A 17,901-nucleotide genomic window follows, 5' to 3' on the forward strand; every position below is an offset into this window, starting at 1 on the left:
CAGTTGCGGGCTATAGTCAGATAAAATCTAGCCTCTATCTTTAGAGACAAGATCTGAAGTTGAGTGCTCATTTATTGCCCCCAGACTATGTCAATGTTTCCCTCGTATGGTTTGTTCTTTTCACCATCATTAACAGGTTGGGAAGTTCATCCAGCATACAGCAATATCTGGAAAACACAGTGGGAGCACTGTAACTGCAGGGAATGAGACATCTGGGCAACAGCTGTAAAGATCACCAGATGTTCATACAGGGATGTGTGCAGCTCTGATCATGGAGCTTCACCTTTGCCAAATAGCAGTCACACCTACTGCTGCTCCCATTCTGCTGCTAACCTGTGCATGGCATCTACTCATCAGACATGTCTGTCATTACAAGCATATTACAGAAAACCAGTACTAAGACAATGTGCTGGTTTTTAGGCTGACCAAAAGGCTTCCAGACTTTATGTCAATGACCTGGAAGTAGATTAAGTGTTCTCACTTTACTAAAGTCACTTGCTACATGATTGTTTGAGGTCAGTTTCTCAGTGTAGTGAGAGCAGAGGCAGTTAGGTAACAAGCATTTTAAGATGTTTAACAAATCATCCCCCAATCAGACTTTGTAAAGGTTCTTCTAAGATCCTGTTAGGTGTAGGTGTCTAAAGTAGCCTTTCAAACTTTTTTTTTCCAGAGGAACCCCTAAAATAATTTTTAGGTTTCCGGAAACCCTCACTAAAACCAGTTTGTTGGGAGGGTCAAATGGCAAAAAATGCTCCTTACATTGGTGGTCGGTAGAAAGAATGCAACCCTGTTTCACACGGGCAGAGCAATAGGGTCTCCCTGTCAGTTTTTCAGACAATCCATTGCCTTCTTTGGAGCGGAGGATGTCAGACATGTGTCCGTTTACACTCGCCGTCATCCGTGCCGATCCTGTCCGCTAAAAACAGATAGATGGGGGATCCGTTACCCATCCATCTGGCGGATCGGATGACAGTTGGATAGAAATGGACTGGTGGTCTGTTTCCATCTGATCACCCATAGAGGAAAACTGGCTTTGTTCGTGTCCACTCTGTATAAGTGGAGCAGATATGGAACTGTAATCTGCCAGCAAGGATCAGCAGATAGATTACCCGCTGTCGCTGTCGGAGTCCACACATCTGAAAGGGGCCTTACAGACCACTACAAAGATAAACTGTCATCCTGCTGGAACTGCCAAGTGGCATTGGCTCTGGAACTATGCAGGCACTATCAGATGGTAGGTCAATCAGCCACAGCTCAAGGAACTCAGGAGGAACGTTTGGAACCCTGATTGAGAATAGCTGCTCTAAAGTTTTAAAAACGTTACTTTTATGTGCAGTAGAACACTATACACTCACCTCTCCAGCGGCTCATTTCTCCTACTCAGACACTTTCGAGAGTATCAGATGCCTGTGTCCTTCACCTGTGCACTTGTCCCTTCCTCCAAACCCTTATGTCACCACTAAATCCTGCAGTAACATAGTGGAACAAACCACAGAAAATACTCACATTTACTTTCCAATAACCCTCACGGATGGAATTTGTCTTCCCTTTTACATTGTTTTAATTAGCTGTAGGTACTGACCAATCAATACCTGTGCAAATACATTCTGCCCAACATTCACACATGGTAAACTCCAAATAGTTTGATGCTTGTTTCACATATTACATTGTATGACAGGTTGAAAAAACACCCCTATCCATTAAGTTCAACAAAACACGTCATCAAAAAGCATACATAGAACCCTAAAACCACAGTTAATCCAAAGGAAGGCAAATACCCTTATATTATGTAATTTACTCCAACAGAGGAAAAAAATAAATCTTTCTGGTATCCTAAGGCAATCCAATACAACATTCTACAATGTTTTTACCTATAAATACAGTACTAGTAGCCATTTGTATTTTATGCATTTAGAGACACAACCAGCCACTTCTTAAAACCATCAACAACGAAAGCCAGAATAGGTTCCTGTGAAAAAACATTATTCATATTCACAACACTTACAGTAAAAATAGAGCTGTCCATTTTGATACCTTTTTCTTCCTGTTGCAAAGGGTGTGTTATTTTGTCTCTAAAGACTATTTATATATTTTTTTTGTGGAGGCATAAATTAATTCAGCTAATCTTTTCTCAATTCTTTTACTGAAATGTGATGAAATTTTTCAACAAAACAAGATGAGTAAAAGCAGTACAACGAAGTAGAAACAAAGTATCAATACACTTTTTACAAATATTTCTCCCCAAAATGCAAAACAAGAGCAGCAATAGCCTTAGGCCCCTTTCACACGGGCTTTCCGATCAGGTCCACCTGTCAGTTTTTCAGGTGGACCTGATCAGACACTCCATTGATCCCTATGGGGCAGCGGATGTCATCGGTGACATGTCCGCTGGCATCTGCCGTGATCCGATCTGATCCATAAAATACAGATGGATGGAAACCCTATTTTCCATCTGTCTGGTGTATCAGATCGGATGAAAACGGACAGGCAGTCCGTTTTCATCCAATCTCCCCATAGAGAAAAGCGGGGCTCTGACAGGTCCGTCTCTGCACAGTGAGGGGAGATGGACCTGTCATCTGCCTGCTCAGCGGATTAAATAAACCACGGTCTACGCTGTTCTACAGGACTGACTACAGGAGCTCAACAAACTGGGGAGGAAGCAAGTAAAGAGAAGCAGCAAAAGGAGAAGAGGGAGAGAGAGAGAGAGAGACAGAGAGAGACAGAGACAGAGAGAGACAGAGAGAGACAGATAGAGAGAGACAGAGAGAGAGAGACAGAGAGAGAGAGAGAGAGAGAGAGAGAGAGAGAGAGGAAATGGAGAAGGGAGGGAATTGGGAACCCCAGGACTTTTAGGCTGTATCACATGGATCCTTCAAATTTCTAGGTATCGGGAGATCATTTGAGAAGGCGGGAAGTGGTCTATCCAGGATTGCCAAGTCTGTTGAAATTTGTCGTACTTATCTTCAAGGATCGCCGTCAATCTTTCGTTAATGAGCATGCCATGAACCCGGTTTTAAACCCCCTCAAAGCTGAGAAGTGGATCTTTTGTCACTTCTAAGCTCCTCCATGCCACTAACCTCAAAAGCCCCAGGTATGTCAGATATGGCCGTACATGTGTACAAGGTTGGAGAGTCCTATAGCTACCAAAAGGTACCATAACATTATGTATTTTATAAAGCCTAAACATGTTTTCAGTCTTTTTGAATTCTGTGCAAAGGCCCACTAACATTATCTCCCCTTGTGGGGCTATCTAACATTCTTTCAACAGTGAGGCCTGGGGGGTCACCCAAATTTATAGACACCGTATCAGACGCTGACCAGATGGGGGCACTGTAAGTGCAATGAGTGGGCCTCCACTCATAGGATAGGAAACTCTGTATGTAATACAGGGGGCAGGTAGCTTGCTTTAGGGAGACATGTCTGATATAAGAATACACCATTGACATGCAACAATTAGTCATAGAAGGAAATTACATATTGATTTTTTTTTAATTAAAAAAATTAACTTCAGACATCTTTCCAGCATAATTGGCCTTGCTCTTGAACAGGAAAGTCAATTTAAAGTTTATTTCACTCTGTGCTGGTGTTCTAAATTTTGCAAACATTGCATTTATATTTTATTTATATCATGCATATAGCACCAATTATATTTCATACGAGTATGTGTAGTTCTAGCCTTGTTCACCAAATTCCTCATTGTAATTTAACAAAAAGGGCATCAAAGGCCTTTGCATTGGCTGTTTTACTACTTATTATATCATAGTGGAGATGCCAGAGGCTAATCCAGAGTTAGTCCATTTGTGCTGAGTAAGGAATATGACATGAAAGTGCCGAGGTCAAAGCCTTCTTCTTTGAGATTGATAAAGACTTCTTTCTTCGATTCTTTTCACAGATTCTTAGTGTGAAAAAAGACACAGGGTTCCCCTTCCCATGGCTGCAAAGACAGAAGGAAACTGACACTGCTAACAGTATCACCTGGCCTCCCAGCCAAAAAAAAAAAAAAAAAGAGATTAGATAACCAGGTCTCTGTCCTGTCCACCCTCATTCAGACCCACTTAATATAATACAATAGGAAGGGGTCAATACCAAGCAAGAGCAGAAACCTGAACCCTATAAAGAGGAGACACACCTCTGCTGTATGAACCAATCAGATTCAGGCTTCAGCCACGATAAAGGATGTTTTTGGTAGCCGCTTTGCTTAATGCCAGAATAAGATAGACAGTCAGACAAACCTTGTACCAATAACTTCCATTTCAAAAGATGCACCTCCACTTCCCTTTTCTATCAGTAACACTATGGGACTACTATTTACTCTACACCACAGTAACTCCACAGTGCGACCTGCATTTATAGCCCATTCATAAAATGTAGACTGTAGAGCAGTGATGGCGAACCTTGGCAGTCCAGATGTTTTGGAACTACATTTCCCATGATGCTCAACTACACTGCAGAGTGTATGAGCATCATGGGAAATGTAGTTCCAAAACATCTGGGGTGCCAAGGCTCGCCATCACTACTGTAGAGTATCTTAGCCTGAGTTATCTTACGGAGTTCTCTCTGTCCGGAAGCAAATGAAGTGAAATATGCATGAAATGCACATTATTGTGCCCTAAAAATATTCATTACTTTTTTATAGCAGTGGTATGATTGTGAAAGGCCATATTGCGGATTTATAAATGGACCTCTAGGTTACTGCACTGCCCAACAGGCACTAGAGTTTGACCGCATTGCACAGTACACTCCATAGTCTTATCAGCCTTATCCAGCAGTAGTAGTACAAGGTATAGACTAGTGGTCTCCAAACTGCAGCCCATGGGCTGGATGTGGCCAATTGCATGCCTTTATCTGGACCTTGGGAATTCCTCCCACAAATATGAAGCACTATTCCTCCCACAGATACAGAAGATGGGGCACTATTCTTTCTACTGACACCAATGATGGGGCACTATTCCTCCCATTGACCCCAAAGATGGGGCATGATTCCTCCCACAGAAACCAATTATGGGACACTATTCCTCTCACTGATACTGACAATGGGGCACTATTTCTCCCACAGATACCGATGATGGGGCACTATTCCTTCCACTGACACCAACAATTGGGCACTATTCCTCCCACAGATACTAACAATGGGACACTATTCCTTCCACTGACACCAACAATAAGGCATTATTCCTATCACTATTACCCATTGTTGGGCACTATCCTTCCTTCTACTAACTACAGGCGCTATGTATTTTTTTTTTTTACTCCCACTGACTACAGTTTGCCCCCCCCTAAAGTCTGAATGATGGTAAACTGGCCCTTTGTTTAAAGTGTTTGGAAACCCCTGGACCATGGGTATGTACATTTGTAGTACAGTCACAGTATATACGAATCGTGGAATATTACAGTTATATAGAAAATTATGAAAAATATCAATAACTGCAAACAATTCCATTTTCTTTTCAAAATTCTCATTACAAACAAAAGAAGTGCCTTAAACCTCATGAACTAATACCAGCATTATCTGTTGTGAATATCAAAGTAGGGTGAGGCATAGCAATATCCTTTAGTATGTAAGGCTGATTCAGATTCCACCATTCTCAACAGGCCAACAAATGGATGGGAATTAGAATATATCCGATTTACCTAGAAAGCCTTGTACTTTGGCTGTATTGTACCAAGAAGTATATTTAAATATAATCAAGTTAATGTAAAGTCTGTCGTAAGAAAATTAGATCACGTCTGAAAGGTTTTTTTAGTACGTTTTGAAAAAATATATTTTAGAAAAAAAGTACTAATCTCATTTTCTATACCACCCTTTGCAGAAAAGTAAAATAAGCAGCAATTAGATTTATCAAATTAGTTTACCCAGGTCTTGCTTGTGCCCCAGGCTGCAAGGAAACACTAGATATGGAGGGCTGTGGGAAAAGTCATAATAGGGTCAAGAAGTCCCAGAATCACCAACTGGGCATCCAGGGTCAAAAAACAAACCAAAAGCTTGAATGTATTAGGACCCGTTCTATAAAAAAAAACTCATAAAGTGGAGTCTTGCAGTACAGCCTTGGTTATGTGATATGATAACAGAATGAAGAGCCATACTCACAAAGGTTTTGCACATCTTGCTGGCCGTTTACGGCAGTTGGAAGCTCAGGAGCTGCTTCGTACATTCCCAAAGCCGTGTCCTCCTCCTCCAGCTGGGATTCTTGACTAAATCTCTTTTTACCAGCTAACCAGTGTGAGGGCAATGGAGTGTTGGACACGGAGCTCGACAGCAAAATGCAGACAGCCAGAACAGCCCATAACTTCATCTTAGAAAGACTTCCAAGAAAGGGACCTTACAGGGAACAAAAAAAAAACCAGTAAACAATATGACATTTCAAAGGAATTCAAATGAGTTTCTTATTTATATGAGGTTTGTTACTCTTCACGTATAAAAGGAGATTGACATTGGCCTTGGTTCCTTTAAAGTGGATGTTCATCCTAGAATTAAGCCTGGTACACACTGAGTTTTTTCCGTTCAACCCAGCGGGTTGAATGAAAAGAATAAATAAATATCAGCTCCGGTCGGAGACGCTATACTGACAATCCGATGTTAGTACAGCGAGCTCCCCCACTGAGATGTTGTGTTCTGACAGGGGGACAGGCCAGAACACTCCTGTCAGTGCTCTCAGCCATTGGCTGAAAGCGCTGACCGGGAGTCGGAAGGCTGCTGGTTTTCCAGCATGTATATCCGACAGAATCCGGCCAAATGACCAGCTTCTGTCGGACCGGCTGGCATACACACAGGCCGAATGGCAGCCGGTTTTTATTGAACAGAATGATGTGGCACTGACATTCAGCCCGTGTGTATGGGGCTTTACTCTATGAACTCTAAACAGCCATGTAACACATGCACCTTGATAAATGCATAGCACCATGTTTGCTTCTGTCCGTGCTTTGGTTGTTTAGCAATCAGCATTAGAAACTGGCAGCCATTTACCAGTGACACCATGCAATTCATGTTGTTGCTCAGCACCCTCATGCTATCTACAGCTTTGACAGCATCAGGACCCACTGGAAGCATTTCCTAGTCAGACTTTGCCATTACAACCCAAAGATGGCATTTGGGAAAGAGGGGGCTGAGTGACATTATGGGGTTGATTTACTAAAGGCAAATTGACTGTGCACTTTGCAAAGTGCAGTTGCACCCTACAAGAGCAGTTGCTCCAGAGCTTAGTAAATGAGCAGAAGCTCTGCTGACTTCCATCATCCAATCACATGCAAGCAAACATGCTGTTTTTTTATTTTCCTTTGCACGTGATTGGGTGTTCTTTGCAAAGTGAAGCCTTACCTCATTTACTAAGCTCTGGAGCAATTGCACCTGCAGAGTGCAACTGCACTTTGCAAAGTGCACAGTCTAGTTGCCTTTAGTAAATCAACCCCAGTGAGTTGCATAGTGTCACTGGTAAATGGCTGGCGGTTTCCAATGCCCATTGCTGGACAACTGAAGCGCACGCAGATGTCTACATAGCTCCCAACTGTCCCTGATTTCGAGGGACTGTCCCTGATTTCGAGGGACTGTCCCTGATTTGGAACAATGTCCCTCTGTCCCTCATTCCTCATTTGTCCCTCGTTTTAGTCTGATCTATAGGGTTGTATATAAAATGCACTTTTTATCTTTCAAAAAATGTTTCCCAGTGCTAAACCTTTCATCCAATTTCAAAATTGCTGCATTTGTAAATTTAAAAAGCCAATATAAAGGAATAGTAGTGGTAAAAAAAAGCACTTGTGGGTTTAATTAACCTTTTTTGGGTGTTAATTCTCCTTTAAATTGGTGTGGCAGGGGGCGTGTACTATGCCTACATACATTTGCTAGTAGGTGTCCTTTATTCCCATCTCAAAATGTTGGGAGGTATGTGTCTACTATAGTGCTATGAATGTATTAAGGTGCATGTGTAAATTAGGATTGCACTGGGGAGATAAAATAATAAATACCCTTCCCCATTCCATTTGGAATTCGGTTTTAATGTGTATGTCTGGCCAAAACTGAAAAATCCAATGCAATGCACCTCTGCAGTACACAAAGATTTTCCACATGTTCCCATTAAAAATGCTGAAGGTATAAGAAAACACCTGTGGATCCTGCCAGAAATCCAATGAGCTCTTACCTTCCTGCGCACACTGCCTCTGCTGCACTGTTATCCCAAGCAGTGTTATCAGCCCTGTCAGAGCGTTCATCGGCTGGACTACAGATCACCTCTCCCTTCCGTTGTGCAGATGAGGAGATGGGCAGGTGTTCTGCAGTGGAGAACTCATTACAGGGCTGACAACACTGCCTAGTATTTCAGTGTAGAAGTTGCACTGTTTTGTCAGCTCAGACAGGTAGTTAGGAGTGCACTGAGTTTCTGGCAGGATCAGCAAAAATGTTTACTTGCAAATTTTTTAAGAGACAAAGCATAAGGAAATGTACATATATTGCATAAATGTAGTGAGTATGTTTCTTTTTTTTTTGCCTTGGCATACAGCATACAAAGCACCAGTCTGACTTAACCCTACTCTGCGATGGTCTTAGAAACTGTGTTAAGGGATAAGTTCACCTTTAGTAACATCTTACATGTTACCAAAACAAAAAAAATACTACCACTCAAATGCCCCCAAAACAGGGCAGTCAGATCAGCATGTGAATAGACTAATGCAAGATAGACAGGATTGGCTTGTCAGGCTCTAAAAGACTTCAACAAAATGGTGGTCGTCTGCACACACCTTCTCCGTGCATTAATGTGGATTGGATGGGTATAAGACACCTTTGGTTTCTGTTCTCCACCTGTAGAGATTGCCTCAGACGCGCTTCGTCCTTTCTGGGATCTCTACGATTAAGCTGCAAAAAGGGCGAGAACAGGAGCTGAAGTCACCTTATACCCATCTCATTCACATTTATGCAACAGGGAGCCAGTATGTGTGCAGAGGACCACCATTTTGTTGAGATCTTACATACACCTGTATTTAGGGTGTAACATGTTACTAATGCAGCCTCCCTCCGCCCTGATTCCTCAGTGTGGGGCACCCACCCACACAGCTGCATCCATCATTCACAGAGTTCTGTGAATGAATGAACTACAAGTCCTGTCATCCACTGCAGCAGAAGGCTTGTAATTCTCAGTGAACTCAGAGGGTAACGGTGAGCACCCTCAACGTTTATATTGATTCTTCCTGGTCTTCAGTAACTGTCTGCCCGTAAGAGAGGTATGGGCATACAGCTATACTGAGATTCTACAGGATCCTGACATTTACCCACCATCTGCTGATTGCGGACGCAATGCTCTGCAGGCTCCTAAGAAAGAAAAAAAAAAAAAAAAAAAAGCACATTTTACCTGCAAAAAATGTGCATTTTTTTTTCTTTAAAGGTGAAGTTATCCATTAACACCTGTACAGTAGGCGGCAGGAAATTTACTTTAAACGTACATACAACATCATCAACCCTTTGAAGATAGTCGTGTTTACACAGATTAATGGATTATTAGCAGTTATTTTCATATTCATTTTATTTGTCAAGACCTCCACGATATTTGTAATGTTGCCTTATTCACGTGAACAAAAGGGTTTACCTTCACCGAGATCTTTGCATTTCAACTGCTGTTGTCTCCGTCTTAAAATAAAACAATCACCTGACAATGGGCCCCACTCTCTACATGTGTGTGAACTTGCCTGGGTGTTTCAGGTTTGGAAAATCCGCTAAGATTTGTACATAGGATGGTCCGCGGAGTGATTGCATGTCTGGAAGAATGCAGTAAAAGCAAAGTTTACACTGCGAAAATACTCTGTGTGGGAAACGCAAGAGCCAAGTATATGCAAAGCTAAAATAGTCTGTCATCTCTCTCTCGCTTTGTTAACCCTTTCCGCCTCTGTACAGCTCTGCAGTGCTTGAAGGAAATGCAAACTTTAATGATTTTTTTTTTTTAATATGGTCAAGATTTAAAAAAAATCATTGGAACCCAGCAAGTATAACGTTATACAGTATAACCAGATTATGCATGGCTATTAGATTCCTTTAGTAACAGCTCACCATAACTCATTGGGTCCGAAACCCTACTCCATGAAAGCCAAGGTTTTCATACATTGCACTGATGATGACCGTAAAGCCTAAAATATCTGTATGCAGTTGGGAGTAAATGACCCTATATATTTTTAGGTTATACACCAATCAGTACTAACATAATGACCACCCACTATAACTCGTCGAGGCATGAAAGCCACTGGACTTCTAAAGGTTTTCTGTGGTATCTGGCACCAAGCTGTCAGTAGCAGATACTTTACGTCCTGTAAGTTGCAAGGTGGGGCCTACATGGATTAGACTTGTTTTCCAGCACATCCCACAGATGCTCAATTGGACTGAGATCTGGATAACTTGGAGGCCAAGTCAACACTTCAGACTTGTGTTCCTCAACCCATCCTTGGATTTATCAGACCAGGCCACCTTCTTCCATTACTCCGCGGTCCAGTTAAATAACGCTCATGTACCTATTGTAGGTGCTTTTAGCTGTGGACACAGGTCAGCATGGGCACCCTGACCGGACTGCGGCTACGCAGCCCCATACACAACAAACTGTGATACACTGTGGGGTTGATTTACTTAAACTGGAGACTGCAAAATCTGGTGCATCTCTGCATAGAAACCAATCAGCTTCAAGTTTGTTTTTTTGTCAAAGCTTAATTAAACAAGCTGAAGTTAGAAGCTGATAGGCTACCAAGCACAGTTGGACCAGATATTGCACTCTCCAGTTTTAGTAAATCAACCCCTATGTGTTCTGATACCTTTCTATCAGAACCAACATTAACCTCCCTGGCGGTATGATTATGTCAGATTTTTTAGGCTCAAAGCGGTACATTGTTTCACATGGAAATTTAATCTTAAATCTGTCCAAACAAGAGTCTGGTAGACATTCGGGGTATTATAATGTTTGAAACACGAAATCATAAATTATAATATAATAAGAAACTATAAATAATTATAACAAATAATAATAATATAATATAATAATAATAAAATGTATTCAATAAGGTAATCAAATCAAAAACATTGAAATTTTCTCAGTTGCAGAATTGTCGCTGTCGTTACTTTTAGTGTTTGATGACGAATTTCCCCATGATTCACTATCGCTCAATTCTGCAAGTGGTTCTAATTTACTATCGCTGTTTTCTAGCTGGTCTAAAACCACTTTTGACGTAAAGGAATGCTTTTTGGTTGCTATGTACAACCTCCAGTTTCCAGGCAGAGAGAAGTGTATATATAATATAAAACTGCATGCAGGGCACTGGACAAAGCATTAGGGACGAAAGGGATTTGAAATGATTTGATACAGTAATGTAATCTGCAAGATTACAGTGTACTGTATGCGTTTTGTTTTTTGCACTTTTTGAATTTGGCGCCGGGCTCTGTGCCCGTGAATCGCGGCGCTCGCAGGGAACGGAGCCCAACACACAGAGGCATCGGGCGGAGGAAACAGCCCACAGACATAGCGGGGGGACATCGCAGGATCGTGGGGACAAGGTATGTAACTTTCCCAGGATACTGTGATGCAATCCCAATTGTGGTTCGGGGTCACCGCTTTTAGTAATGAAAATTCACCCCGAGCCACACTCGGGATTACCACCTGGGAGGTTAACTTCTTCAGCAATTTGAGCTACAATAATTCATCTACTGGATCAGACTACACGGGCCAGCCTTCACTCCTCACGTGCATCGGTGAGCCTTGGTTGCCCCATTACCCTGTTGCCAGTTCACTGGTTTTCCTTCCTTGGACCATTAGGTCCTGACTACGACCACCGCAGACTAGAAACATCCCACAAGAGTTGCAGTTTTGGAGTTGCTCTGACGCAGTCATCTATCCATGACAATTTGGCCCTTGTCAAAGCTGTTCAAATCCTTATACTTGCCCATTTTTTTCTGCTTTCAACACATCAATTTAAGGGACAACATGTTCACTTGCTACCTAATATATCCCACAGATTTTCAGATGCCATTGTAATGAGCCCAAAATGTCCCCATACTCTCTTCACCAGAACGTCAAACTCACCATCAACAATCCTATTAGGTACCATTATGACTTTTGCAGCCAGGTGCTTGGCCAAGAATGGAGAGTGGGATAAACACTGGCTGCAGCTGCTCTCTGTAGTTGCTTTCCTGTGGTGCTGAACTGGTTAACAGCTATATCAGCAAAAGAAGGAAGCTGCTGAGCAGGAAGAATTCAATAGACTGAGTCAGGCAGCATTGCACAGTGGAAGCTGTAGTCCAGAGGAAATATACCCTACTGTAATCAAGAGCTTTGGAACTGCATTTCTCAGAGGCTGTACAGGGCACAGCTCTCCTCTCCCTGTGAAGGAGATGGGAGAGTGCATATCACTGTCCAGTGTGCGCCATCACTGCTGCATTTCAGAAGCCTGAGCGGGATCCAGAGTGCTGACTGCAGACAGAGGCACCTGGGTGCAGAGCAGAGAGAGGATTAATTGATGTGTATGACCGGATGGTGAGCTGCAATATTGATGGGGCGGGTGAGCTGCTGCTGTGGGGATTTACTATCTGCTGCTAGAGAGACTGAGCCCTTTTAGGAACTGACCATACAGCCAACTAGTAGCCTTGGTTACAGCCAGCAGGTGTAACTTGACTGTACTCATGTGCGCCAATGGTACAACTGTGCCCCAATGCTAGCCGGCTGAAGAGTAAGGACTAAAGACTGTCCATTTACAACAGCCACAAAGAGACCTACATCTATTGCTTATGCTAAGAGGTACCTCTCAGGTGACATTGGACCATGTCTTAGCCAGCCAGCCTTCTGGAGTGCAGTCTAGACTAGGTATAGTATTGGAGACATTCTAGTTTTATATATATATATATATATATATATATATATATATATATATATATATATATATATATATATATATATATATATATATATATATATATATATATACACTGTTTATTGCTCACTTTGCTGATTCATGAGTTAATCCCAGTCTAGTGGTAGAAAACCTTATGCTAAGTTACTTTGGCATAGTGATTACACTGTCTAGCGGACTGTCTGAACAGTGTGTGTTCATTTATGCTTAAACCACCATTTATTTCCTGGTGCTAATTCACAAGCAAGTTAAAGGATCTATGCCTGTGTTCTCATAAGTGCTTGCAGTAGCTTTCATTAAACCAGGTGTGTGAGAGGGGCTGAGGTTGTTCTTGGATTCGAAGCGCAGACCAGGGAACCCAAATTACTAAGCGGCACCCGCTGGGGATAGCGCTACAAATATATGCCGTTTACTTGGTTTTATAAATAGCTAGAAACAGAAGGAAAATGTGGAATTTATCATATTTATTAAGACAAATGGCGAAAACGCAAACTAGCTACAACTAGTGCGACTTTTGTGCAATCAAAATATGATAATCTGTGACTGTCGACAATCTCAAGGGCTGACTTCAGCCTGGAATTTTTGCAGTTTAACAGCCTGGTCAGTGACTAAGAAACCGAGGCCAGCAACAGCTAACCTGAATTTGATTGGGTATTACCCTCTTGCAATCCTCTGTACAGCTTGAAGCAGCACAATGAGCCAATCATTGTGCTGCAGGGCTCATGCGCCAACAAAGAATATGTTGATTGGAGGCGAGAGCAGAATGACAGAAAGATGAGCTCAGTGTCCTGCTTCTCATTCCATTGTTCACACCCATTCTTGGGGAGTCTCCTGCCCTCCAGACAGAACTGTGCTGGAGGCAGAGCTGTGTACATCTCAGGACTGGATGGACACAAGTGCAAATCCTGTGGCAGATAGTAGCCCCATCATATGTGTTATATGTGCATTTAGCTGTTTGCCTGGAGTTCATCTTTAATGCTCAAGGTCTCAGTTTCACCAGTCTTGCATCCTGCTGGCATTCGAGAGGCTTGTACAGGATGCCCCGGCTTGTGGTTTGTAAGAGGAGATGTTGAGTTAATCTCAGCTGAGCATGTCGCCGACAGAAAAATTAAACACAAGAGTGTTTAAACAAGTTATATACCTTTCCAACACATGACGAACGAGCACAAGCTTCAATTTGCTTCTACTATTTTAATCACACTGCCAGCCATGTAGGCTTAACCTATAGTATTGAGAACACACTGTATACTCATAGGCAGATTTAAAGCCGAGGTCCATTAAACACTTTAAAAACTCTTTGAACAACATATATAATGTAGTTTGTGAACAGGGTTAACACATTATTTTTTTTTTTTTTTTGTTTAGCCCCCTAACAGTTTTAGTTTCTGTTATTTTTCTACTTCCTTTAACAGGGTGGAAACGTTTAGCAGCAAAAATCGCACAGCCGCGTTGTCACCTTGTGGACAGGGTAGATTTAGCCGCACAAGTAGTTTTACATGGACACACAAATTCAGGCCTAATTTCAGCTAACACTTTTTAGGCAGTTACAGTAAGAAAAAAAAAAAACCTCTCGCTATATTCCAGCTGTACTCCTGCTATGTCACCCCATGGTATGGTTTCTCATTGAGACTACAAGAAGCCATTTGGGTATATGTAACTGTATCCAACCACTTTAACAGGATAAGGCTCTTTATTGAGTCATGTACTGTTACTCATTTTAAAAGGAGAAGTACAGTCAAAGCTCATTTAGTTGTACTTCTCCTGTGGATCACAGGAGTGCAGTTCATTCTGCACCCGTTTTCAGCAGACAGCAGGCTGAAGCCCGCTGTCAGCTGACATCACAGAGCCGGCCCAGGCTTGGGCAAGATCGCGACACACATAGGTTGGACTTGATGGACTTGTGTCTTTTTTCAACCTCACCTACTATGTAACTATGTAACTATGTGGTCAGGATCAGCCCACATGCCTAGACCAGCACCCAGCTCAGCCTCTCAGCTGAGCCTCTCCTTCCCCCTCCAAAGCTCAGCACTCCAGCAGTGAGTGCGGGGGGGGGGGGGGACAGAGCAGAGAACCGGTGACTGACAATCACCAGCTTTCTGCTCACGGAGCTCTGAGAACCGAGTGATTGGCAGTGTTTGATCGCTCGGTTCTCAGTCTTAGAGCCAGCGGGGTACAGATGCAGCATTGGACTGCGGTGCTGCATCCACCTAGGTAAGTATGAATCTGCAAAAAAACTTTTAAGTCTTGTTGGAAATAAGTGTCATTTTTTTATAAAAGAGTATACTTATGCTGGTGTGTTAGCTTTGTGAGTTGAGCATATTATGCAGGCATGGTCAACTGTTATCCTTAGGAAGTCAATCCTGAGAAATGCCATGCAGCCGTCATTGGAGTGCAGGTAGACATGAAGAGGCTGCAGGAGATCAGTAGTGCGAGTATCCAAAAAAGATATAAAACTATTGGTATTTGTCTATAATACACAGTGGTTTAGCAAACATTGGTGGATTTTCTAAAGGAAATAGACGGTGCACGTTGCAAGTGCACTCAATTTTCCCTGAGCACGGCATACTAGCTTATAATGAAATACTTACCTTAGAACAAAGCACCTGCACAGCCTCCCGGCCACCACTGAGGAAGCTGACATGTTCCCTCTGCGTTTCTTCCAGGTTTGCGGCTCCAGCGCTGTGAGTGTCCAGAGCCGCAATGATGTCACTCCCGGGAGTCCTTCGTTTCGACAAGGTCCAGCAGCATCCGCCAGACCTTCAGAGAGCATGCGCCGCTGACGTCAGCGGCTGCATGCAAGGTGAATATCTCCTAAACCGTACAGGTTTAGGAGATATTCATTTTACCTACAGGTAAGTCTTATTATAGACTTACCTGTTGGTAAAAATATACAACCACTTTAAATATTTGTTGTCAAAATTTTGTTTAAGTCACCGTGTGCAACAAAATGTGTGGCATAATTAGTGGCAATCAACTGTTTTCGGATAAATGATCCTGTTTTTGAAATAGTTCATTTCTGGTGCCAAAAATATTTCCATTAAATATTTGTATCATCTTATCCATGAAATGGAATGTACCCATTCATGAGAAAAAAAAAATAAATAATTGGAAGCAATATACAGTATCTCACAAAAGTGAGTACACACTTCACATTTTTGTAAATATTTTATTATATCTTTTCATGTGACAACACTGAAGAAATGACACTTTGCTACAATGTAAAGTAGTGAGTGTACAGCTTGTATAACAGTGTAAAGTTGCTGTCCCCTCAAAATAACGCAACACACAGCCATTAATGTCTAAACCGCTGGCAACAAAAGTGAGTACACCCCTAAGTGAAAATGTCCAAATTGGGTCCAAAGTGTCAATATTTTGTGTGGCCACCATTATTTTCCAGAACGGCCTTAACCCTCTTGGGCATGGAGTTCACCAGAGCTTCACAGGTTGCTACTGGAGTCCTCTTCCACTCCTCCATGACGACATCACTGGGCTGGTGGATGTTAGAGACCTTGCGCTCCCCCACCTTCTGTTTGAGGATGCCCCACAGATGCTCAATAAGGTTTAGGTCTGGAGACATGCTTGGCCAGTCCATCACCTTTACCCTCAGCTTCTTTAGCAAGGCAGTGGTCGTTTTGGAGGTGTGTTTGGGGTCGTTATGTTGAAATATTGCCCTGCAGATCCAGTCTCCGAAGGGAGGGGATCATGCTCTACTTCAGTATGTCACAGTACATGTTGGCATTCATGGTTCCCTCAATGAACTGTAGCTCCCCAGTACTGGCAGCACTCATGCATCCCCAGACCATGACACTCCCACCACCATGCTTGTCTGTAGGCAAAACATACTTGTCTTTGTACTCCTCACCTGGTTGCCGCCACACACGCTTGACACCATCTGAACCAAATAAGTTTATCTTGGTCTCATCAGACCACAGGACATGGTTCCAGTAATCCACGTCCTTAGTCTGCTTGTCAAAAACTGTTTGCAGGCTTTCTTGTGCATCATCTTTAGAAGAGGCTTCCTTCTGGGATGACAGCCATGCAGACCAATTTGATGCAGTATGCAGCGTATGGTGTGAGCACTGATGGCTGACCCCCCACCCCTTCAACCTCTGTAGCAATGCTGGCAGCACTCATACGTCTATTTCCCAAAAACAACCTCTGGATATGACCCTGAGCACGTGCACTCAACTCCTTTGGTCGACCATGGCGCGGCCTGTTCTGAGTGGAACCTGTCCTGTTAAACCGCTGTATGGTCTTGGCCACAATGCTGCAGCTCAGTTTTTCAGGGTCTTGGCAATCTTCTTATAGCCTAGGCCATCTTTATGTAGAGCAACAATTCTTTTTTTTAGATCCTTAGAGAGTTCTTTGCCATGAGGTGCCATGTTAAACTTCCAGTGACCAGTATGAGAGAGTGAGCGATAACACCAAATTTAACAAACCTGCTCCGCATTCACACCTGAGACCTTGTAACACTAACGAGTCACATGACACCGGGGAGGGAAAATGGTTAATTGGGCCCAATTTGGACATTTTCACTTAGGGGTGTACTCACTTTTGTTGCCAGCGGTTTAGACATTAAAGGCTGTGTGTTGAGTTATTTTGAGAGGACAGCAAATTTACACTGTTATACAAGCTGTACACTCACTACTTTACATTGTAGCAAAGTGTAATTTCTTCAGTGTTGTCACATGAAAAGATATAATAAAATATTTACAAAAATGTGAGGGGTCTACTCACTTTTGTGAGATACTGTAAATGTGTTGGGTGCTCAGTGATAGAAGAATTGGAAATTGTTGGAAATGTCTTTATCAATGTCAAAAGAATTGTATATAGAATAGAATTCCATAAGCCTGGCCAGCACCAGGCCGCTCCTAATTCAGACATAGGAAATGGTCTCCCTGAGGCCGCAAATTCCTTTAAAAGCAATATATGTTGAAAAGCATTATTGAAGTAATTTATCTGTATTCGATAGCATTCATTACACGTCACAGTGAAAAAAATACCCGTTGCTCTTTTCTTGGCCCTTGTGACATGGCTGTC

The 17,901-nt window shown here is 42.5% G+C and overlaps 1 protein-coding gene across 1 annotated transcript in view; it reads right to left on the reverse strand.

Moving 5' to 3' along the window:
* Positions 1–17,901, reverse strand: part of GDNF (glial cell derived neurotrophic factor) — an 83,276-nt gene that overhangs the window by 38,853 nt on the left and 26,522 nt on the right. Inside the window, exon 2 of the mRNA XM_073621470.1 lies at positions 6,089–6,319. Within this exon, the coding sequence (XP_073477571.1) occupies positions 6,089–6,293 (205 nt within the window). The 5' untranslated portion in view covers positions 6,294–6,319. The remainder of the gene's footprint in view (positions 1–6,088; positions 6,320–17,901) is intronic.

This window comes from Aquarana catesbeiana, linkage group LG01 (genome assembly GCF_042186555.1).
Source record: "Aquarana catesbeiana isolate 2022-GZ linkage group LG01, ASM4218655v1, whole genome shotgun sequence".
Lineage (NCBI taxonomy): Eukaryota > Metazoa > Chordata > Amphibia > Anura > Ranidae > Aquarana > Aquarana catesbeiana.